The sequence below is a fragment of the Varroa jacobsoni genome, unplaced genomic scaffold, assembly GCF_002532875.2.
Source record: "Varroa jacobsoni isolate VJ856 unplaced genomic scaffold, vjacob_1.0 scaffold_968, whole genome shotgun sequence".
Classification (NCBI taxonomy): Eukaryota; Metazoa; Arthropoda; class Arachnida; order Mesostigmata; family Varroidae; genus Varroa; species Varroa jacobsoni.
The window spans coordinates 23,083-48,060 of NW_019213870.1; the positions used below are offsets into that span (position 1 = coordinate 23,083).

The 24,978-nt window shown below is 40.6% G+C and overlaps 3 protein-coding genes across 10 annotated transcripts in view; 1 reads left to right on the forward strand and 2 right to left on the reverse strand.

Moving 5' to 3' along the window:
• The window catches only part of LOC111265396 (delta-sarcoglycan), a 33,038-nt gene extending 22,350 nt beyond the window's left edge, over positions 1 to 10,688 (reverse strand). The window contains exon 1 of one of the 2 annotated variants that reach the window (XM_022842022.2): positions 10,408 to 10,688. In XM_022842022.2, the coding sequence (XP_022697757.2) occupies positions 10,408 to 10,476 (69 nt within the window). In that variant the 5' untranslated portion in view covers positions 10,477 to 10,688. The remainder of the gene's footprint in view (positions 1 to 10,407) is intronic. The other variant, XM_022842023.2, reaches the window with a different exon arrangement.
• Abl (tyrosine-protein kinase Abl) overlaps positions 1 to 23,847 on the forward strand; it is a 31,192-nt gene extending 7,345 nt beyond the window's left edge. The window contains exons 1-7 of one of the 4 annotated variants that reach the window (XM_022842019.2): positions 10,951 to 11,102; positions 11,642 to 11,871; positions 13,189 to 13,454; positions 15,938 to 16,125; positions 18,572 to 21,328; positions 21,603 to 21,820; positions 22,102 to 23,847. In XM_022842019.2, the coding sequence (XP_022697754.1) occupies positions 11,045 to 11,102; positions 11,642 to 11,871; positions 13,189 to 13,454; positions 15,938 to 16,125; positions 18,572 to 21,328; positions 21,603 to 21,820; positions 22,102 to 22,308 (3,924 nt within the window). In that variant the 5' untranslated portion in view covers positions 10,951 to 11,044 and the 3' untranslated portion in view covers positions 22,309 to 23,847. Of the gene's footprint in view, positions 1 to 10,950; positions 11,103 to 11,641; positions 11,872 to 12,744; positions 12,877 to 13,188; positions 13,455 to 15,937; positions 16,126 to 18,571; positions 21,329 to 21,602; positions 21,821 to 22,101 lie in introns of those variants that run through there. The other 3 variants (XM_022842017.2, XM_022842018.2, XM_022842020.2) reach the window with 3 other exon arrangements.
• Positions 13,914 to 24,978, reverse strand: part of LOC111265398 (thymidine kinase, cytosolic) — a 22,770-nt gene continuing 11,705 nt past the window's right edge. For 2 of the 4 annotated variants that reach the window (XR_002683458.2, XR_002683457.2), the window contains 2 exons: positions 16,354 to 16,499; positions 13,914 to 14,518 (listed from right to left, as the gene is read on the reverse strand). The gene's annotated coding sequence lies outside the window, so the exon portion shown is untranslated. Of the gene's footprint in view, positions 14,519 to 16,353; positions 16,500 to 24,315; positions 24,516 to 24,978 lie in introns of those variants that run through there. The other 2 variants (XR_002683456.2, XM_022842038.2) reach the window with 1 other exon arrangement.

The following is a 24,978-nucleotide window of genomic DNA, read 5'->3' on the forward strand; positions in this document are numbered from 1 at the left end:
AATATTTTTTGAGATGCCTTTTTTAAATGGTATACATTCTATAATGGCGATTAACGCATTTTATATTTGTCGATTCAGCAAAGACTCTTTTCTTACTAATCTTCTAGGAGTTGAATAGAAAGAAGATAATAGGTAACCAACAGTACATAGAAACTTACGCATACAACTTGTCGATAGATTCAGACGACGATTCTAACACGTGCTTCAAAATGGCGGTCGAAAAATTGAGAGAATACATCGCACATACCACAAGCACCTCTGATATGAAATAAAATGCAAAGCAGCCTTTTGATCACCCCGTATATACCATATATGGTGTAGATGGCAGCGTTAGAGTCCTCTGAATTTTCAACTCCTAACTACGAGGAGGATATAGTCCTGTTCTAAAGATAAATACCGCCTTCCTCTGTCTCTGTTTGCCGGCGTCTTCCCCTGACTTCGTTGCGTCGACAACTACGATTCTAGCCGCGCCGTGGCTGTCATGGCTGATTCGGTCTCTGTTGCGTCAGCAGTCGGTATTAGCATTAGCAACGGCTGTCAGCGGCTGCAATGGAAGTCTCATCATGTGTTACCTTATTCCCTACGGTCCCCGACCCTGTGTGATCAGCAGTTGGACAGTTAGATTGCACAGCCGCGACGAGGGCAACTTCGCCGTCATTAGTGAAAACAGGAATAGTTGCCAGCCATGGAACTGCACGAGTTGCTAGTTTTATTGTTATTATTATATATAATGAGTATAGATACTACAGAATTGATTGAAACGTTGCACCGGCTGTACATGATTATTTCGAATGTAAGCGCGTTTATACTACTTCGAGCTCAATGACTATATGAATCTGTGTGAAATGCTCATTTTTGTAGTTGCCATTCTACTTCATTTCGTAGGTAACGTCCCAGACAAAGCCACTTGTCTGCCATCTTGTTGTTACTTTGCTTCTTCGGAGCTGTTGTTTCCTCGCCTCTCGACACGGTAGTTATTTCATTATTATATCAGACATAGATGTTACGGAAATGCTGCTCTTAATAATGACGCCGGTAAGTTTGATTAGTGTGTCTGTCCAGACTATACTTGCCGGACCTACTATGTATTATACATGTCTGGTACATATCTTTACTGTCCAGCCCTTCTACATTTTGCAGCTTCATCGCCATTATCTGCTTACTTCCGATATTGAGTTGACCGTTGATATACCTTGCACGGTATTTGATTGACTTCCCCTTCAATACAATTTTGCTTTACTGACGCCACAGACACGGTTGCTATGGCATGCGCACGTTGCGCCGGTCCTTGGCTCAGCCCTGCACAGGATAGACAGAAGAAAGATGAACAACTGAGGGAGCTGCAACAAACGCTACACGCAAACGCGAAAGCAAGTTGAGTCGACCCTTTTTCGTTTGGCCAACGCTCTGTCGTTGTTGGCCGGGTCGCAGTCCAGTTCGTTGTGTCGCTGAAGACGAACCTGCGGTGTACGTTCTTGGACGAAGTAGTGTGTGTGCTTGAGCTTGGGTGGATGCAATGGGAAAGAATGGCGCGTCGGGCTATGAAACAGCATAGGACGAACGACCCGTGGCGGTCTGTCTGAGTCTGACTGGTTGGTATGGGGAAGCCATTGCCACCGGACCAAATCAGACAACCGACGTTGTCCAGATGTGTATTTGCCTCTAGTTGCTATCTTTTTTGCTAAGCGGCAATCGTGACTCTTTTTCGCCTGTGAATTCCGGCGCTCTGAAGAAACTGCAATTTGGCCTGGCCGCAACCATAGTAATTTTTTCCTTTCGAACCTCTTTTCTTCATTTGGTGGAGTCGAGATACAGTGCTATGCGATGTACTTTTTCAGACGATTCTATAAGTAACGTCATTGAAATGACACTAGATCACATAGAAAATTCGGTGTTGTTGGTAAACTATGTTATACAGAAATTAGTTATTTCTCTTGATTATTCAACCGTTTGCCAGCGCTTGATCTATTGATGGGCGCATATTAGTTAATGTTTTATACATCTAGAATTATGAGTGGGTCTCTAGAAACTAGGTATGCAACAATTTTCAAAGTAATTCTCATCGGCAGCTACAACCCCAATGTATCATGTATTTGAGGGCGTGTACCCTACAGAAAATATGACATTTACTTCGAAAAAGCCGTAGATAACCAGAAATAAAAACGTTGTTTACATTAAGTGGTCAGCCATTTTACTCTTAAACAATTTGCGACACAGGTTTCAGTCGATCGGCTCCTAATAACAAACACTGGTCTCTTGTAGACACGATTACAGCAGCAAGTAAAAACATTCGACAAACTCGGAAAACTCTGCGCCACTTATTGTCATTATGTACAAAGGATGCAGCTCTAGTTCATCAAATTATACACTACTTAGTTGCTTACTTCTAGTTGAAAAACAATCTCAAAGGGACCACATACGTTCAGTACAAGATTTAACAGTGCGTATCAGAGAGTAACTATAACTGAACGACATAATTAATGTTTGTTTTATCGAAACCATGCTATGCCATAGCAAATCTATATTTTCATGAAAAGCCTACATTTCAAAAGATTTCAGGCTGTAATTTCCGGTAGCGTATCTAACTTAAATATACATGATTTTACCCCTGTTATTGAAAATTGCAGCTAGGTTTTGTTTAACTTATAGGGAAAAAACAGTAAATCTGTATCGTTTATTCTGTGAATGTTTACTTGGCGCGCTTTTCCGTGACGGCAAGGTGTACAATCCTACTGTAACTACTACGCACATAACATTGATTGGCCAAAGTCACAAAATGCGAGAGACAGCAAAAAGCAGAGTTCGAAAAGGTTAAAAAGGAGAGAAAGGGGAAGACGACAAACGAGCAGAACTTCATTGCAGCGATGTAGTTATCATAGTCTTGCTGACACTATAACGTGTGCATATTAAGCCTGCTTTAGCTATTGGATGTTAAACGAAATGAACGCAAGCAACAGAATTAAATAAACGGGGCGAAAAATTACAGTTCGAGAAGTAGATGATGCGACGGGCATACACGAACAGATTGCGCGAAGTCACTTGGGTATCAACCAACTAACTAAAAAAGTAACCACGGTAATTTGTAGCGAGCTGATGGTGTCGCTCACTCTCTCAGTTAAATAAATGGCGAATCTTTCTCGAGCTGCTGTTGCCACCAACGTTGGCCATGTTGTTGTGGTCTGTTTATCATTAGCGGGGCCACTTGAGGGCCGTTGTCATTATCGATTTCTAAATCATGTCTTCGTGTTGGAACGCTGGTGATCGATAGAGCGGAAATGCATAGGAAGAGTATGCTGGCAGCAATAGCAACAAAAGCAAAGCCCAGATCTTGATGTATAAAAGAACATATTAACAGGGTTGTTTTTTATTCTGTTAGGTCTTGTCTTTCTTTTTGCTTTACATTTTTTCCTTGTAAAGCAAACAACGAATAACTACTTTAGTAAATCGGCGTCACGTACAGGGCAAGTGCTATTGGAGATAATTTGATTCTACGTGCTACAGCGCTGGCTCTTACTAGATTTGGCGTATAATTAGTGCAAGAAGAAGCTGCAAGCTAAGACAGATAGGCTCCAGCTAGGTGCATAAAAGGGCGAGCTGATGTAGTCTAGCGCAACTGCCATTTGTATTCGTTGTATTGTCGGTGTTGGTTCTGACCTTTCTAATCCTATGCTACTTTTATTACCTACTCTACAGTACAGTTCTGATCAAGACGAAAATAAGCTTCTATTGCTCGATATTGTGGGCCACCTTGCTAAGCAGACTGTGTATAAAATTTGAGTAGGCAGAATCAGCAGAGTCGTAATCTAAAATACCTGACACAGATAAGCTTAGGCCGAAAAGCTTCCTTTTCAAATCGAAGGTTCGCCTCAATTAGTGAATACGCTTCAGCAGATGCAGTAGAATTAATTTAGCTTACTTTTCAGCATGAATGTTTAATGGTGTACTTAGTTTTCGTGGGTCATTTGGAGAACCCATCGGTATATGAAGTATTCATACAAATATGGGACAAAGGATTGGTATGGGTTCCGAAGGACTTGTGATTCGAAGCTGAAAAATATAGCAGCGTAATAATAGTAGCAGTAATAATAGTTCCTGCCATATTGCAGTTTTAAATTTTTGTTCAGTTGTCAATTACGTATTTTTGTTGGTTAAGATCAAATCTGCGTAGCTCGCCAGTAGCATAATTCGGTCATTAGTTGAAAGAGTGGAACGTGATATAGAGAAAGCTGGGCTTATCTTACAAACATTCTTGCGCCAAACGCTGTTTGAAGATAGCGCTAACGGATAGCGATTTGAAAATCACTACGCGTTTTAGCTTATCTACCTGTTTGAACCATATCGGGTCTATTTTGGGGTACAATATAGCAAAATGCCAGAATACCATTGTGACTACAACACAAAATTGTGCACCTATACAGTAGTTGCAATCAGTACCAGGCTTCACTGCCGTAAAAAACTGGGTGCCATTCGTGACCTTGATTATCGTGTTTAAGTTGTCTATTTGCGAAAGAGTGCGTTGCAGCTATTGAGAAGACGGACAGAGGTTATTTCACCGCCGCACTTGAGTCGGCATAATTCTATAAATCTATCGTAGCCCAATAACTACGCATGTACGACGAACGTACGTCACATTACCGACGCGTCGGGAATCACATAAGGAAAATGCAGAAAACGAGTCTGACACCGTGTTTGACACATCAGCCAACTAGCCAATTAATATCGAGCGACGAAGGTAACTTTTGAAAAAGTATAGGGATGTTTTGTATGCATACACTACAACAACAAAATGTGTTTGTAAGCTTTATGAACATTATGACTATTTTGAAGTTTTATGCAAGAATACAAGTGCCTCGAATTTTCACACAAAAGCCATCTCGTATTAAATACCCAATGCTGTTCTAAGAACCAATCTAACTGTTCGTCAGGCACATCTACCAGTTGATCTCTTATTGTCTTATTATATACCAGCTGTTTATGGTTTATTTGGAAAGGTTTAATTAGTACGAATCAGCTAGAATTCCATCGCATTTACACGAGAATACGACTAAATATGCACATGTCTCTCTACCATGTATGAAGCTACGGTTAATAATAGCATCACTTTCGTATAAGGATACGGCTAACATGTTACTGTTATAGTTGTTTGGAATTATCCGCAAGGGCAAAATCGTATCGCTGTAAGCCCCACTCGTAGGAAAAGATCAAAATTAATGGGATGTCAACAAAGAATTCCCAGCCGATATCTATATTTTATGCCTTCTACAAGTTTCCAAGCGAAGAAGTTAGGCGTCTGTCATGTGATCAAAGTATCAAAGGGAATGCTGGTAACACCAGCTGAGAGATACACGCCCGAAGCAGACTGTGCCCTTTCGATGGCTATTTTCGGCGAAGAAAGGTACTTGACCCGATTTGTTGACGACAGCACTGGATTTTATGCGATTGTAACTGAATTTCAAGATTCTTATGTATGTCGAATATAAGCAAGCTATGTCCGAGCTCTGCGAATCAAGCAGCACTTATTATCATATCTGGGTTGAAATAAAAATCAAAACAAAGTTAGGCCTGCGAAGAGCAACCGTTCACTAACTCTAATGTAATAAAACGTTGCTGTTCTATTACATTAACATTATCAAATCAAATTATTATTGATCTGGCTATATCTTAGCTGCTAATTATTACTACTTCTAAAATACATGAGGATTTCTTAAATCGATCACAACGCAGTTGACTTTAGTTCGAGGTTAAACTATTTACCTGGATTCCCTTTTATTTTGCGACTTCACAAAACAAAATGAGAAAATCGCATCCAAGTTGGTCATACACAGACCTTAAGTGCTCGCTCCGCTCCTCTAGTGGGGGTTTAGTACCTGGTGATACAATCAGTACTGAAATAAACTGCATCCTTCTTTTCATTGAGCATTTCGCGGCCTAGCGCGAAAACCGAACGGAACTGTGTACTTATTCGACAGTTACTTTTTGCTCCTTTCTTGTTTCCGTTACCAAACAGGAGACATACTTCTGCTCGACTGGCTGGTCTGCTTCTTTCTGCCAGCTGCAGCAAAGTAGCTCTACACTATGCCACTTCTGAGACTCGCCTATCCGCTTATCTTGACCGTGATGCCCATCGACCTAGGACCTAAAAGGCAGCTCGCGTAGTCCGCGGCTGGCCGTCAAAATACATAGGAACACACTAAACCATGTCCTTTCTCTCCCGGAACTCCCTGCGCTGAGAAACCTCGCAGACGCTGATCATGACAACAGCAGTAGTGGTAGTCATCGAATTGATAATGAAATGGCACGACGTTCGGCACTTGGTAGTTCCGCAAAGGGAGGGAACTTACTTGTGGGCCAGTAGGACCAGCTTATTGTCGTCTAGCGTACGTAGTCTTCGCTAGGCGTTGTCTGCTTATCATCCTTTCCAGGAGTAGAAGAAGTAGACAGCAGCGGTAGAAGCGTCTATGTAATCTCTGAATCTATCGTCTAAAACCTTTCTCTGCCCCTGTCCCAGCTTTACCCATTTTACGCCGGTCCTGTTGGTATTCTACAGGGAGGGCCTTAAAAGTGCGGAGGGTTTATTCCGGTTGTTTGTATAGCTAGAGATCGATTCCATCGGTCTTTTTGAGTTACGCCCTCCCCACTGTTGTCGCTATAGGCCCTTATAGAGCCTTGAGATCCTCGACCAACTGGCAGCAAAATAGCGATGACGTTGAAAAAGAAGCGGTTAGCGATTCTTGTTTCTACTTTCAGTTCGCTTGAGTTAGTTTCCGAGGGTGGCGGGAAAAGGGAGTTTCCCAGGCTTCTTTCTTTGTCTGTGTTCTATTATGTATCGCTCGGATCCCCGATTTCAACTTAACTGAGCCGAGACTCCCGTTATGACGCAGAATAAGTACAGGGGTATAAGCATACTTCGCACTTTTTTCTTTTTATTTCAGCTTACATTCTTCTAGAGAACAGCGACTGCCCACAGCCGTTTCCACAAACCAAAGGCTATCATCAACTCGACAACTTATAGCTAGGAATTGTGGGTAAACTCACAAAGTCCCGTTCAGCTCCCGCTGTTATTTTTTCGGTTTTGTCTCTGTGCTGCTGTGGGTGCGTGTGTATATGTGTGTTATGTAATAGAAAATCGAACTTTTTCTGGAGAACGACTGCTACTAGCACTACGACTTTGTTCTAGTACATCGCTGTAAATTAATCCTTTGACTGGATGGAAAAACGGCAACAGGCTTTAATTCTGCGGGAAATTAAATGAACATGCAAGACATTTATATTTGTGGGTAGTACATATTGCCGTAATGGCGTGAATGAATCGTTGACAAAATAATTTCCAGACTGTAGAAAAGTTACTCTTTGCGGGGATATGAAATGTAGGTTTACTTTTAATAATATTTCTGTTAATACGTATGCTCTCTATATTTTTCTCACTCTGAACTTAAGACATCTGTCCATATGATGCACTTTGGCTTTGATATGCCTATAGAAATACTATTCAGTCTCGAGGTGGTAGGGTGCAGATTAACATGTGCGTTAGAACTGACAAACTTTATTTATTAGTGTTATTATTATTATTATTCTTTTTATAATAGGCCTTGGGCAACACAAACCCCAGTAGGGCGTACGAGAGGTTAACAAATAGACAAATTACTTGGCAGTTATAGACCATTGGTTGAAATGTGTAATTTTACTGTGGGATAAAACTTTTCTGTAATGAATTCTAAATATCTGTAATTTCGTCAGAGTCTTTCTGATATGAGCCAACGAAGGGTGGCAGTGTTCGACGAGTTAGTTCGATCCTTTATTGACTAACTCGTTGATAAAGATTCTTGCTATATGGATATTGCTGATAAGCGTATTCATTATCATGATCACGATAGTCATATCTTAAAATGTTCTTTACGATAATTCAAGTTCCACTTTGATCTGAAGTCAATTGTAATTTTTGGGATCTAGGTATATATACATATGTATTACAATTGTCAGTGGTTTTTGCAAGTTAAACAACTAAGTCCAAGCTTATAGTACACCTAGTTGTACATTTTTTTCTCGAAAAATTGTGAGACGCTGTTCCCGTGTTTGTTATGTCTGATAAATATGCTAGATGTATTAAACTAATAACTCGTAGTTTCTAAAATCAAGAAAAGTCTTAAGAAGACTAGCCGTTGAAACTTATTTGGGAGAAACAATTTTTAGTTAATGCTCTGCTTTCCAAACCGCCGATGATTTTTATAAAGAATATCTGGGTTATATTAAGAACAATTTTTATGGGTCATTTTGATTAATTTTCGAACCATTAAACCTAAACTCAACTGAGGATCTTTAGGTTTGTTTTGTGCATATTTTTCACGGATTTTTCAGAAGCCGCATAAGAATGTCGAAAGCCTTGATTACGAGCAAAAAAAGATGTGTTTAAGGTTGGCGGGGGATTGTCCAACGTGAAAACATTGCATAACAGAGGAAACTAAAGAAAACGCCGTACAGCTTTTTTTGTCACAGTGTTGTTATGTTTTAATACAAGTTGGTCTTTTTCTAATTTAAAGTTTGAAAACAGTAGGCAAACGAATATCCTCTATGACAACCAGCCTAACAAAATTTGTTTGAACTTGGGTACCCTAACCCATGTATATATATATATATAGCTTACTTACCCATAGTACTTTCAACAGGCTCAGTTTGCCATAGAGGTTATATACAAGGCAGGCAAGAAGAGAGACAGCTACGGGATAGGGTTTAACCTGTAGCGTGCACGTAAATTATATTACATTTTAACTCGAATAACCTCGCAGTTATTTTTCCCAGATGTGACATATTTTTTTGGCAGTGTGATATGTTTTTCTGGGAAATGTTAGGGAACGGTTCATGGTTGCTGGCAATAAAGTGGCGTTCAATAACGATCTTAAATATCTTGTGTGATATACAAGTGTACGCATTTTGAGTGTATATTGGTAAGAGGGCAACAAACTTTTCAAAGAGATAAAAAAGAAAAAACAAGCTTTTTTGCGACAGAACGGCTCGACTCCTATAAATAAAACGTTAAACATGTGGTGAGCTCGTTGCACTAATCAATAAAAAATAGGGCTGGTCCGAGTGAAGGAAAAGGTCAATTTTGCTAGTATTTTGATAGGTATATAGGCACATGTGTTTAAGTTAATAAGTGCCAAGAGGCCTATGTTGATCTTAGCTAATAGGAGTGGTTTTTAAAGTAATAATGCAATTCCCAGTTGTAAATTTAACATTGCACGGACATCTTTCGTTCACTTCTAATGATGCTCTTTACTACTGTTCAAGCATTAGCATATCCTCGCGTGTGTTTTCTGGCGGGGATATATATGTTATGATTCATAATTCAACAAACTATTATCCGTGCAAATGAGGACAAGCTTAGTTTCCTTGATAGTTTTTTTCAAATTGTGATTCTGTTTCTACCAGATTGCTTTACTGCATAGCATAGTGGTTGCGGCTGGTCTGTATACGTGTAAAATACATTGTCTCTAGGCATAAATAAAAAGCGTCGGTCACTTTCAGATTGGCATGTGCACGAGCGGTTAAAAAAGCATAGTTTTCAATAATTAATTGAGTCAGCTGGTCATCAATTCCACATAAGGATCGTAATGCAGTCAGGCACCGCAAATGTCTGTGGTTTAGGCACAACTATCGTTAAGCGTTCTTCTTATCCATGAATTAGGTTAAGTCCCTTTTTCTAATTTGATTGGCCCGAATGGTAGCTAATTTCAAGGATCGCTATTATAGCATTTCGCAAGCGAATGTTCTACTTAGAAAAAAATGTCTTTGATTTACAAAACTTACTGAAAGGCCATAAAAACTAGAACACCGCACGAACACGACGAGTTTCAGCAAGTCGAGCTAAAATGTGTTAATGTAGTCGGCTAGAGTTCTACCAACGTGTTAGCAGTAGTATACGTTTGCTACTTCCAGAATTTTAGATGTAGTGGTTATTTTTACTCATACCGAGAGGAGAGGAGATCACCAGATCAGCTAAACATCCCTAGTCTTTTTTATTCTAAGTACCACCTGTCCAATCAACTCAATGCAATCCTATGCATTTGCTAGAATGGACCTTATATTATAATAAATATTAGTAGACTGAAAAAAATCGAATTTGGAATGTCACGTCCTCTTGTTAAACACCGTTTTAGCCGAAAATATTAGTACAATAATTATTGCCTTCCAAGAGTACGATTAATAGGGCACCCTAAGAGAATGAAGGTTATCCAGTCGCGTTTACAGCCAACGCCGGGGCCTCCAGACTGCCTGAACCAATAGTCAATGGCGATCTGTAGTCAGAAAGTAACGGCCACAGGGGGACAAGCGCTCCGCCTAGACGTTCATAGACTATTTCCATGTGATCGTAAAAATGACATGGTCATTGTTTTAGTTTCGGGTACTTACTGCTGTTTCGGCTATTGCCACTGTGATTTGAATATTGACGTCGTGGTGTGCCTCCGCCTTCTCGTCCATGTACACAGCTCTGAAAGTTGTTTGCAAAATGAACGCGCGCAACCGTTACGGAGCAGACGATGACGAGCCTTCTCGTTATGGGAACGATATATATAAGCCAGAACGAAAGGAAAGTACGTAGAACTCGGAAACGCGCCTCTTGTCATTGGCAGAAGTTAACTATGACATTGATAATTTACAGCTCGATTTTACTGCTTCACCTCCCAGTTTGAATCGTTATGTGTTTCTACGACGAGAAACGCACGTTGAATAAGCATTAACAAAATATCATACCATATGTAATTATAGTGACACTGCAAGAGAGAGGGCAGGAAGGTGGCGTAAGGGAAAACGTATTTAATAAAACTGCAAGAAGTATTACTTAGTTGGGCTTTGTCGATGATACGGATGCAGTAAGCAGACGCCCTGACGCATACGACGTGTTATAAACTATCATGTTTTCGACGTGTGGCAAATAGCTATTATGAATAGACAAAGGGTGCAGCGAAGATTACTGTTTTCGTTGCTGATGTGGACTTAGCATTTTTTCTTATATGTATAAAGTAGACTTCGCAGTAACGGTTAACTAATGTTTGTTAAGTGCGTCTTCCGATTAAATGCTCATTTGAACAACGGAAATAAAAGGGGTAAGAGATAACACTTGATGGTCTAAAGGGGTTGCAGATCCGCTACTCAGATATAACAACAACAGGAAAAGCCCCATTTGTGTAAACATTATTATCTCTTTGCGAACAGACTCCGCCTACTGCTCGTTCATCTAGACAGGCTCGATTGCTCTACGATTGTGTTAGTACGGGTAGTTCAGTTTGCCATTACTAATCCGAATTGATCCGAAAGAACCGAATCCGGCTTTTATTAACATAACAGTATATTATCTGTAGTTCATAAATGTGCAGTTATTGTAATAGGCAGCAAAAGCTTTTCGATCGATTCAAAAAGTTAGAGTTGCTTGTTTTGAAGTTAATTTCGCGAAAAGAAGCTATCGGTCCCTTGTGTTAGGGATTAACAATTTACTTTCGTTATAACCTTTAACCCCTTACGCGACACATATTTTGAAATCTTATTAACTTACCCTATTTTTGTCTGAACCGTAGACCCAAATGGTACTTTACTCATACACAACCGTTTAGCTATTTAGGTTGACTGTGTTGAATTTTCTTTACAGACTTCTTCTGTGACCAACTGGGCGTTCAACATCGGCCTCTGCCTTCCGTACCTCCGGTGGGAGGAATACCCGACGAATTGTGGGTGACGGCCAACTCCTCATGGACATCCAAGGAAAATCTCCTCGATGACAACGATCCTACAAGTTCAGCCGACTCAGATGTGTTTGTTGCATTATACGACTTCCAAGCTGGGGGGGACAACCAGCTCGCGCTTGCCAAAGGAGATCAGGTAAAACTCAGAGCAAATATTCATAAAAATATAGATATAGCCGCAATTTTACGCAGCTCATGTATGTACATAACGTTTATGATGTGAGAAAATTATTTGCAGACGGATATCTGACTTTGGATTAATGGCATTCGAAAGTCATCAAAAGCTTATCGTAAATATCTGGATTAAACTAGGCAAATCGATTCGGCAAGAAGGCATTACTCGCTTCATCCATACTTCATAGAAAGTAGAACCTTTTTAAATGCAGTTTGGCAATAGCAGCTTTTAAAAGCATATTGCTCCGTTGGTGGAGACCCTGACGAACCGACCTAGTGATTGGCGTACCGAACTTTTAGCGTACCAAACAGGTCCAGTTAAGTAAGCTAGAGAGAACAAAAACAAAATATTCCCGCTCTATAATCATACTGTTTGATCCACAATCCTCAGTCACTTTTCGTGAATTTTGTTTACCTTGGAGACAGAGACAGCTGGTATCGCGCATTCAGTAATCGAGGGTTTAAGTGTCTTTGTTTCCAGTACTGCTTGATTATCGCATTATCTATGGCTTGGAAAAAAAGAGCGTAAAATTGACAGGGTTTTATTCGATTTCGTCACACATGAGCCTAAGTCCATTTACACACGGAAAAAAGCTATAAATGCCACAGTTAATTCACCACACGGTTGATACAACGGCATTTCACGTGGAACATTCAACTGTTTTCAAGAAAGGTGGTCTCATACCCTTCTCTTGCTATTAGAACGTAACTTTACGACTGCATTCTGCACGCACGCAGCCTGATAGCAAATGTGCACGGCGCACGTTTCACTCTCGCACCGATCTTCTGTGCAACATATGATTCGAAATTTTCGGTGCATAACGCTGCGTCAATGTAGGCTACAATGAGTTCAGGAAAGACAAACCCATAATAAAATTAGGTTTTCGGAAAACTTTGTGGGCTGAAGAGTTAGAGGCAACTAAGACGGTCAATTATGAAAACTGAGAGTTGCATCTATATTCCCTGGGTGATTAACAACTTAAAGTATCGGTCGAAGTGAAATACCTTTAATTAGTTATCTCTATGTATATCCTTGCTTACTTGAAAACGACTAGTAGTATTCTAGTAGTTATAGGATGCAGCTTACATTAGATCGCGGACGTAACACAGTTATTAACACAGCAATAATAATTAATAACTTCATCTTAAGTTAACAGTTTTATTCAGCAATCAAATTAAGTTGAGTATCTTAATTGGGAATGATGTTAGCAGCAAATTTGCAAACCATTAAAGTGCATGTTAACAAAGTAAAGATTAACCGAACCTATTTTTATTTCAGATCAAGGTTCTCTCTTACAACAAAACAAATGAATGGTGTGAGGCTCAATCACGTACAGGACAGGTAGGCTGGGTTCCTGCCAACTATATTACTCCTGCAAACTCTCTGGAAAAACATTCATGGTACCATGGTCCGATCTCCCGGAACGCCGCTGAGTATTTGCTGTCATCAGGCATTAATGGCAGTTTTCTGGTTCGTGAAAGCGAGTCGAGTCCAGGGCAGAGGTCGATCTCACTTCGATGTGAAGGCCGCGTTTACCATTACAGGTTCGTGTAGCATATGATGAAGTCACTGTGCGCCATTCAACTAGTTGTTTACAGTTCTTTTATTCCCAGAAATACCTTTTCTCATCAGAACTACCAACAATTCGTCATTCAACAATTATCTTGAACTTTCAGAAAACAATAGGAGAAAGAAAAGGGGATTTGTTAGGCCTCATGTTGCTTATTTCATTAAATGAATATTCGAGCCAGGATATATTGTAATTTTATGCCGCTGTCTGCATAAGAAATTGGTTTATGTTCGAAATTTTCGAAAAGGGGTAGAGGCATGGGGTTGAACTGCAAGTCATGTGTTCCTGCCAAGCAGCTATACCACTTTGCTTCTGTCCTTTCATGTGCTTTTCAAGTAATCTATAGATATATGATAACTATTAGATTTTGCTAGCATTTAAATCGTTCAATGCCTGTGACCTAGCTCCTGACACGCATGTGTGAGACAAATGCTTCTATAAGGTAAGGTTGTTTTTATTTAGGCAACATTAAAACGATTGTAATATAGCATCGTAAAGTGAACGCCAAGAGCGGATATTTTTGACTTTAAAAATATTTTTTGTTTTAGAGATACAAATATTTTTTCAAGTGGTAATCTCTATTTGTGTCTGTACAAAATCCAAATCTAAATGTATATATCCGAATCATTAAACATAGCTAGGCACTCGAAATACTGTCGACACCCCCTAATGAACAATGGTTTCAGCTTTTAGACTTAACATGTTTGCAAAAAGTCCCTCAATGGGGACTCGAGACCTTCTTATATAAGTTTACACGGTGCCAACATCATCGTTAACTCTCTTGATGCTTCTGCGAGGTGTGGACCTTCTCGTCCGTCTGTTTACGACCATTGCAGTGTCCACACTTCCTATTTGGTGCATCGTAGCAGCTGATCTCACCGAAAAAGCCTTCAACTTAATCTTTTTTTTTTAGCAAGTCTCAGAATAGCTGGTACTCCTCGTAGTAAGAGCATCCACGTATTGTCGATGGACCAATGACTTGCAGTGAAGTACTAACCGAGGTCATTTCCAGTTAAGTTCGATGGGTCAATGCGTAACCTATTCCACCAGTGACACAGATACAAACTCAACGATTTTTGTCGAGTAGACTTGCATGCATGGGAATTACGTAAAGACCGGATTGAATTATAATAACTTATACAGATATTGTGCTATTACAGTGCTTTATAAATCCTCGCAAAGACTACATATAACTAGGTAACGGTGAGGGGCTTATAATAGCAATAATAATGCGGTTATTTTTGTGCCGCTGGGTCAGTTTGAGCATGAAAAAGAAGAAGTGAATAAGAACACCAGTTTAGTTAGTCTATACTTAATAACTTCATTGTTGTCAACTGATAGAAATTTAAAGTAATTTTTACCTTCAGAATAGCATAGCGGCATGACTACACTCCAACTCTTTACTTGACGAAATTCAAATGTACATATTAGCAAAAAAAAAAAACAGGAGATTGCTAGATCAGGTTTAATGATAAGCAGTATTCATCGCAGAATTGTTGCGAAGCTTTTTTCACTACGATATTTCGAGACGAGCATGTTGTAAACCTTGGAACAAAGCTAGACAATTTAGATACCGTACCGCAATTCAAGTGAAAAGTTGGCGAAACGATAATCCGATAACAAGCGAAGCTACGTATATACCAGTTAATTGTTCAACAACATTTTTATATACTAGCATACTACTTCCGTAATAGCAAAAGCTCCAAGTATTGATCATTTATAAAAACTGTTTACAGTAGTCAGCTCTAAATGGCCGCAGACGTTTTGATTGTGGCTGCACTAGCTGGATACGGACGCGTAGGATTTTCGAATTTAGACCCCGCATTGCCTCTATATTTTTTTTTATCTTCATAGCCTAAAATACCGTACTTTTTGTAAACACTCTTGCTTCCTTCAGTTTGGTATTTTTTTTCTTTTTTTTTGCGGTTTTGCTGTTGACACTGTTACGTTTTTCCTTCAGCCTAGTAAAAATATTGGTGGGCGGCACTGTGCATCTCTCCTTTGTGTTATTGAAGTAACATGAGCTTCTGGGTATCGCAGTTATTCCCAACTCAACAATCCACATTTAGATTTTTATTGACATGTCTATATGTACTTCATGAATAAAGTGCACTGTTTAGTAAACTGAGCTATGTTTTGAAATGTACTCTGCACTACTTGCAGATCGTTCCAGGCTGGATCGATGTATAATCGATCCTACTTTTCCGTCTGGTAGACGATTATTTCCTTCCCATATTTATTATAATTTTATAAGCGTTGTTTTGAAGATAAAGACTTAAGCTCCACGAAATACTTCAGATATTTGTTCCTAATCGAGTGCGAGATGTACACAACGAATCTCAGTGCTTGTAGGTATCTTATGTCAATTACGCCTCATTTGTAAGGTTATATTTGTTTAGTGGATCCGCTCTCGGTTATGGCCAGGATTTATGCTTCAACCTTTTTCAAACTTTCTAGGATTAACGTGTCAGACGAGGACGTAACTGGAAGCAGTTGTACCGGGGGAAGTAATCGAGGAAAGGTGTATGTCACATCAGAGTGCCGTTTCAACACTCTCGCAGAGCTCGTTCATCATCATTCGCTCGTGGCTGATGGACTGATTACGCAACTACTTTATCCTGCTCCAAAAAGGAACAAACCAGCTGGTTCGTTGTACAGTTTGATTTTTGATTAAAATTAACAGTTAAATCTAATCGCCAGTTCGATTGTAACGTGATTTTTAAAAAGTAGAAGCGAGGTTATTAATTGAAATGTCGCTTTTTTTTTTCTAAGTCCTCCGGGAGGAATATAAAAACTATGTTAGAATGCTCGCAGTATTCTAATTAGCAATGAAAAAAATCTAAAAGTAGAAAAGTATTGATAAATGCATTTACTTTTTTGGGATGGTTCGGAAGTTCGGTGCTCTTCAAAGCCAAACACTGAATACATTTCGAGGCAGGGGATTAGGTAACACATGCGTCGAATTTTTCCAAGACCGCGCCATATGCGCTACGATACATGTCACACGTCTAGGTCGTTTCTGTGAAAAATAGGATAGCCTTAGTATTTCATTCTTACCTTGTTTTATTCAGTGATTAAAAATTAAGCAAAAATAGAAAAAATATAATGAATTATAGTAAGAATTATAATTAGTTAGTAAAAATCAGTTCGGTAAGTCAAGTTTATCTTGTAACTATTAAATATTTCAGCTTACGAACCAGTCAGCGAAACGAGCAGTTTAACTTAACATAATTGTTATACACATATGGTCCTGCAACATGCAACTTAGATATAAAGCATATTTCCATGTGAGGATGTATTTTTAAGTTATTTTTCAGCAAACACGATACGAATGTTTAGACAATATTTTGCATTCATAATGTTCTTTTGATTATACCACATGACCTATTTTTGCTATGTTTTTATAATATCTCAGTTACGGCGGATGTGAAGGCAGTGTGAAGCGGATGCAACACCTATATGGCTATCGACCTGCTGACTTATTTTTTAAATGACTACATTTTTGAGGCATAATCTACTTAGTAACCTTTTGTAACCTATGCTCCTTGAAACAGTAAGTATCGTTTTGTTGAAGCACTTGCTTACTCCCTTTTCAGCTCCCTTTTTTACTATTCAATAAAATTATGGCTCGAAAAGTAGTTATCATAGATGTTCTTCATACGAACATTGGTCCACGCGTCACGGATAAGAAACAGCATTTTTGTACGATAAATCGAATTTCCTTTAATCATAGCCGTGGCTAACAGGGTATTAGGTAACATATATCTTGCAGTATAAATGGTACAACTTTGTTAATGCACCTTTGCAATATTGATTTCGAAACACTTAAAGGGCAACGGGTGCCAGAGACAGCCCTGGCAAAATATTTGTCAATTTTTTAACCATTGTTTGAAAGAACGTCGATGAACTTAGTTACGATAAGGCGATGCCTGTAAAATGCTCGCTAAGCTATTATTTCTAACCTATTTTGTTTATTTGTGAGATGGGGAGACGTATGTAATTTGCAATATTTACGTGTTACTCTAGCTTGTTGGCCTTTCGTTGCGAAAAATTTATGTTAGACATATGCTTTCTGACGTGACGCTTTTTAAAATCCTAACGCTCCTGATGATGTACGGAGTGCAAGCGGTTAATAAGAGAGCAGCTGGATCCTTTTTCACGTATCAGTGATATCTGATGTTGTAATAAGCCAAGTGAGAATTTCAAGCAAATGAGCACTTGCGGCTCTTGCTCCGTCCCAATCGAAGAGCATCGGGAGACCGTCCGCCTTTCTCTATCAGTATCTGTCAACTGGATTTCTCCGTCTTACAGATAAACGAGGCAGCATACTAAGATTTTCTAAGAGTAACAAGCGTAACTGTTTGTAAGTAGTAGAAAATGTTTTAACCACAAAAGACATACTATTAGGTGAAAAAACATATGAACTTTGTTAACATATTGTCATGGGAAAAACATAGGAGACTATGGCTGTGAGATGTAATTTGCATTTGGATGAGTTACATACAGTTCTACGATAATATAGGTGATATACGAACAAATAAATATCACAGTTGCGAAGCTGAATGTGTACGCTTATATATATATGTATATATATTAGTTCATTGTGACCCGGACGAATAGGAGACGGGTTTGTCAAACGAAAGCGATGCGTCGATAAACTGCCGTCCTGGCTTTTGCGAGGGTGAATTTTGCTCAATTTCTCTGACTTCTACCCGTAAAGTCCAAGCATTTTCAAAGACTACATTATTATTTCTAGACACTTCCGTCCAAAAGTTTTAAACATTCAATATCTCTTTTAGAGAGCTTCTTAGTTTGTCCCAAAAATTGAAAAGTTGTGAATACTAAAAATATGTAGTGTTATTATAGATTTGTTGTGATGACAAGGAACAACGGAACCATACAATACGCTATTTTTTTAGCATGTGCTTCTCTGCTATTTTTCGTATTTTTTTTTCCAAAAAACCCGATTCTTGTACTGTGTTTTAAAGTATACCGGGCCGAATCTGATCGTTCATTTCTCTAGCTAATATACTTGTCAGAAACATGCCTTTTTACCTGTATCTTTTGCTTGCTTATGACGAATCTTTGCAGTGTTCGCGTTATCTCCAGAGCCGGACGAATGGGAAATTGACCGAACTGATATTGTAATGAAACACAAGCTCGGAGGTGGCCAGTACGGTGATGTATATGAAGCTACGTGGAAGAGGCACAATATTACAGTAGCGGTTAAGACGCTCAAAGAAGACACTATGGCATTGAACGACTTCATGGAAGAGGCAACTCTCATGAAAGAAATGCGCCACCCAAACCTTGTTCAACTGATGGGAGTTTGTACGCGAGAGCCTCCATTTTTCATCATCACCGAATTCATGCCGCACGGCAACCTTCTAGAGTACCTACGGGGGTCATCGCCGGAGAGTATGGACGCCGTCGTTCTCATGCATATGGCCACACAGGTAGCGTCCGCTATGGCCTACCTTGAAAGCTGCAATTTTATTCACCGTGATTTAGCGGCGCGAAATTGTCTAGTGGGCGAAAACCATTTAATCAAGGTGGCTGACTTTGGCCTTGCTCGCCTGATGCGGGACGACGACACATACACAGCCCATGCGGGCGCGAAATTCCCTATTAAGTGGACAGCGCCCGAAGGTCTGGCATTCAACAAGTTCTCAACGAAGAGCGACGTATGGGCGTTTGGTATTCTACTTTGGGAAATCGCGACATACGGTATGTCACCGTATCCGGGAGTAGACCTCTCGGAAGTTTATCGTATGCTCGAGTCAGGTTATCGTATGGGTTGTCCTGCAGGATGTCCGTCAAGTGTCTATGAGCTAATGCGCAAGTGTTGGTCATGGAACGCAGCCGACCGACCAAGTTTTCGTGAGATTCTCGAAATGCTTGAGCATATGTTCCAACATTCGTCAATCCAAGAAGAAGTCGAGCGTCAGTTAGAGAACCAGCAAACCACTTCTACTAGTTTCGAATTTGAAGATTTGCCGCCACCGCCCGCAAACATCGCCCCGATGCCGCTCACGCCAAAGAAAGAGTCGCCCGTTGCCAAAATGGGCATCATACTTCCAAGTGCTAACGCCCCATCGAAGGGAGGCAGCGTACAGATGCGTGGTAAAACGAACAAAGCGAAGCAAGCTCCGGCACCACCTAAACGGACGAGTTCATTTCGTGACAGCTCGTGTGTGCCAGATGAAGGAACGACGCCGTCAACGGAGAATTTTGGCAGTCTGGAGAAGGTGTGCGAGAACGATGAAGAGGAACCGGTGCGATTACGGGTCCAGCAGCAGCAACAGCAGCAAATGCAACAGCAACATGCACAACAGCAAACGCTTGGCGGACTTAAATTAAGCGCTGCGCCGAGGAGGGTCAACGAACAGCAGGTGCAGATAGCGGCTTTGGAGGTTCAGAATGTGAAGAAGGCCATTAACCGTTATGGTACCTTGCCGAAGAATGCCCGCATTGGCGCGTATCTTGAATCTTTACGCCAGCATGGATTGCACACGGGTGTGCCGAACGGCGCGGCACCGCCGCCGCCAACGAAATCTGGTGACATGGTTCATTATTCGGTGTCGCGGCAGGCCCCGCCGCCAGCAGCAGCAAATATTCACGATGTCACGAATAGCAGCAATGTTTGTAACTTTGCGACTGATGACAACAACCTGGCAACGCCGTTCTTCCTACGACAGAAGTCCGACCTGACCCACAACAAGGGCGGAGGCATTACAGAGGAGCTGAATCAAAAATGGAAACGCGATTCTCGGCCCGAAGAGCTCACGACGTCAGTGACAACAACGATTAGTGGCGCCGGCGGCAGTAGCGGTAGTGGTGGTGTTGTGGGTGGTCTGAGCTCGTTTGGTTCGTCGTTCCTTAGAAGGTCGATCAAGAAGTCGCCTTCCAAGGCAAGCGAGCTGCCCCGCAAAAGTGGAAGCGTGGACCACCTAGACTCGATGCGCGAAGAGACTAGCGTCAGTGTAAGTTTTACGAGCACCAGCACCGGGAAAGGTGGAGATGGCAACAGCAGCTCGAAGGATAAGGAAAGCAAAAAGAAAGAAAAGAAAGACAAAAAAGATCGAGAAAAGGAGGAAAGAAAACGTAAAGACAAAGAACAGGATAACAGCAGTAAAACGGAACGAGAGCGGAATAGAAGCGGACATGTGGCCGCTAGCAATCCCCAGGTTCAAAGGCAGATGGATGAAGCGGGAACCACAGTACCGCCCCTCTTTACGGAGCTTTTTGAGAGCATTAAGGCAAAGGCTGCCAAAAAGTCCGCTGAAGGAGGCACAAATGCGCTCGTGCAGCTTAAGGCGCTTAATCAAGAGAATAGCTCACCGAAACTGCACGTGCGCAATGGGAATGCGGCGGCTAGCAATGGGACTGGAGCTGCCGGAATCGGATCTGGAATCGAGCGTGAGGTTGAGCGGCGAACGTCATCAGGAAATTCATCAGGTGAAGAGGAAAAACGACAAAGCGCGGGGAGTATCTCGAGCCTCAAGAAGCTCTGGGAGGGAACAACAAGCAACAACCAAGTCAATGTTAACGCCAATAGTCCCAATGTGATGAACCCTAACAACAGTCTCCACGCGAGTCCCAACTCAACTAGTGTAGCCGCTAGTTCCCCTCTCAGTAGTCAAATCAGTCCGGGAAGTAACCAAAAAGGCACAGGGCAACAGCTCGGAGGTGGGCGGCCTGAAACCCTAAAGACAGGCAAGCCTCCGACAGACGTCAAAGGTAAAGGCCGCACTCCGGAAGGGGCGCCTGCACTAAGTACTCAGAGCCAGGGGACGGAAAAGCCCGTCATCCCAACCAAGCCCTCCCTCATCAAGAGCAAGTCCATGGGTAAGCTTGCAGATATCTAATAATAATAATAATAATAATAACCGTAGTAATAATAAATTCTTTGACAAAATCGCGAGACTTGTAAGCTTCTTTATGTCAGTAAATTGCCATAATAGATGATGTACGAATATGACTATGAAGTAACTATTGCAGGGCTCATTATGATCTAATGAATACCGTTGAAGGATATTGGTTTATTGTAGAAAATGAAAGTAGTTTGAAAGTCAATGCATGTTGTTAGCAAGCTTCGTTAGATAGTTACTCACTGTGACAGTTCTAGGAATCGGCTCTGTGGGCGGTGGTAAAAAACTCGCGCCTAAGCCACCCCTTCCGGCTAGTAAGCCTGCTCCCCTTGTGGCCGGCGATCGAGAAAGCGTGGCTAACACCAAGTCCTCGATTATCGAGACATCTGCAGCCATCACCCAGACTGTGGGCACGCTCAAAAGCTCCACCACCCTCACCTCTTCTCACATTATACAGCTTTCCGATAAGGTGAGCAGATTCTAAAAATGAGCCATATAAGTATGATAGACGTACACTGAGCAAGATATCAACTGTTGAAGTTGTATATGGTTTTAATAAGAAAGGATGAAGTAACCAAGCGTTTCGAATTGTGTGAAAATCAGAATATTTTTATGTTACGTCTAGACGGTTCATTATGAGAGCTTAGTTGAGTATTGTCGATGAAATCACAAACCAAACATTTCTGCGGTACACCAAGCAAATTATACATAGACAATGACGTAGTTACGTTACTATTATCCATTCCACAGGTGCAACTCTTGCACACGACCTGCTCAGCATACTCGGAGACCATTCCACCTGCTGGACGCTTCAAGTTCCGTGAACTCATGAGCCGATTGGAAACTCAAGGAAACTCCCTGCGCGGAACAACTAATAATAACGTTAGTCAAACAGCAAAAACCCTCGACGAACTGCATAACACAGTCCGAGACCTTGTCAACCTCGTACAGCGATGAGTTGAGGTTTGACATGTGATCTCGCCTTGGGGCCATAAGTCATACATACAATTGCTATCCCCTGTTGATGTTTCAGCAACAGCTAAATTGTGACTGGCCGCAGAGTTTTCTGACCTCTCCGATACAATAATTCGACGAAAAGCGAAAGAAACGAAAGACAGCAGCAAAAGCCAAGGTCGAGGGAAGCTACGCAGCGGGCAAACCCGATTTGCCATAACTAAGCTCTTTGCGAGAACCCCTCCTTTGCCCTCTTTGCATATAGATTATAATCGAAGAGCGGTGTTCTGCAAATAATGATAGTACTTGGGACAGACAAGATTTTTGCTACGCCGAGTCGGCAGAGGCGGGCGGCTTTTACGCGTTCTAGTCGCATTGTGTAAATAGAAAGAAACTCCATAACGAATAATGAATGAATTTATACCTATGAAAAAAACAGTAATAACAAATCAACAAGATATAATGAGAATGTCCATAATAAGAAAAAAAAAGTATGGACTGAGGAGATACGATAAAGAATCTTACGCAGTACGTCTAGATAACAATGATTTTTATTTACAAAATCAAGATAAAAATAAGGAGGGTACCCTATTGGTCACGAGACACGGTATTAAAACAATTTAAAAACAATCGAAAAAGACAAACACGCAAAATACGATAATAACAAAATAATAAATACTTTTAACCATAAATAACACTTGGTGCCCTTGTGCACAATCCATGTGTATCCTAATGTATCAATTTCTCCAGAGTCGTAACAATCTACTTTGATTTATGGTCCAAAATGACCTCACACAGAACAGGACCCAGACGCTTTAATGTGGCGATTGACGACGCCCTTCTGCAATGAACTATATTATCTGATAAACCCTACAACAATTACAGTAATATACAATTGTATTGAAAATCGTAATGAGCGTACTAATAGAAATTAATTGAGTGATGGTGTTTGTGACTCCGCAACGCAAATACTGATATCCTTCTCTTAAAAGCAAATGACGCGAACAGTTTACGGTCACAGTCGATTGCCCCTCACTGAAGACAGCGGATTCCGTCGAGGGAGGGATTCCGAATGAACAGCTGCAGGATTCTGTTCGGCTCAGATGCCCTTTTTATAATGGGCTTTTTGCCATACCGCGATTGCGCGCGCAAGCGATGTTTCAATTTCTAGAGTTCGAGCTACACAATTAACATGGTTAGATACTAAGTAGCATGTTTCTGCTGGTAGTTTCTTATCATGTGTCTGTTCAAATAATGAACAGATTGTGGAATCTTACCGTACACTATATAATAATAGGTAATAACTGTTGGTGAGTAATCATTGGTATAGTTGTCATCCAACCTGACCATAATATCAATGATCCTCAATACATACTGGTGAAAAACAAGCAAAATATATAAACCAGTGATCTACTAAAGAAAGCTGCTATCCTGAATTGAGTTACATCGAGTTCCCGCTATTCGACGGATTGACACCGATCTAATTCATATGTATTCGATTTATGTTCTCATCATGTCAATACGAAAAGGGTGTTATCTATATCATTATTGTCTTAACTTCTGCTTTAAGCTCTCTGACTGCCTAATGGTTGCTTTGTATAACAAAGCCATCGGTACGCCAATATCTGGCCATCCACTATCTTAGTTTTCCGTCTTCCAAATCATTCATGATAGATAAATTAACATTGACCTTGGTCTCAAACTATACGACATGATTTGAACTTCGTACGCGCTTAAGCCATCCCCGTTATATTATCATAAATTATAAATGTACTACTCTCGCATAGCCGTGTTTTTCTGATTAGCTATATCTGTAAGACGGTTCTCTGCAATGGCGTATATAGTCCGGTTAATGTTTCCTGATTCCAGAACCATATCGCATCTTGAATTCAAAGTCTCCGAGTTCAAAACTTTTTTTTCTCACAAGACGGTGCTACTACATCCAATCGTGTTGAAACAAGCGAATTGTCGTCTCCATTACAAATATAGAAAACAATTTAGTAGCCAACATAGCGTGGAATCTAAAGATTTTATTTACTTCTTATGGGAGAGACAGATCCAATGGTTTTACTGATGGCGATCGGCAACATATCGGCAGATAATCACCATAACAAACTATCCGTAGACATGTTACTACTTGTCATTCAAGCTCCGGCAGGTGGTGTCGGAAAGCAGCTCAAGGGCCACTTGGAATAGGCAAACGGGAACCTCTATTCCAATCGCAGAAAATACATACAGGTTGCTAGATATCTATCTATAGCAGAATGTAAACTGACCACGGATGGCCTAGTATCCAACAGCGCGCTAGTTCGCTGTTTGGCTATACTGTACATTGTGTACGTGGCTGATAGCCGTTCTAGAACCAGCCTGAATCCACTATTGACTATTAATAACAATAACCAATGAAATAATATATTACTAACCATAATAAAAACAGCAGCAAAATAGTATAGCAAAAAGAGAACCGGGCAACACAGACATTTGGGTACGTTTAGATTGTCTGCTGACGAAAATAACGTAAACAAACAAAATAGGAAATATTTAGCTTTAGCGTCATCAATACAGCTTGTTGTTTCAACTTGTAAAAGATTGGAGCCCATCTGATCTAGAAGTCGTGACAGGTTTCTAGCTAAAAAGTGACCTTGTGGCGTTTGTATTCCGAAATATTTATAT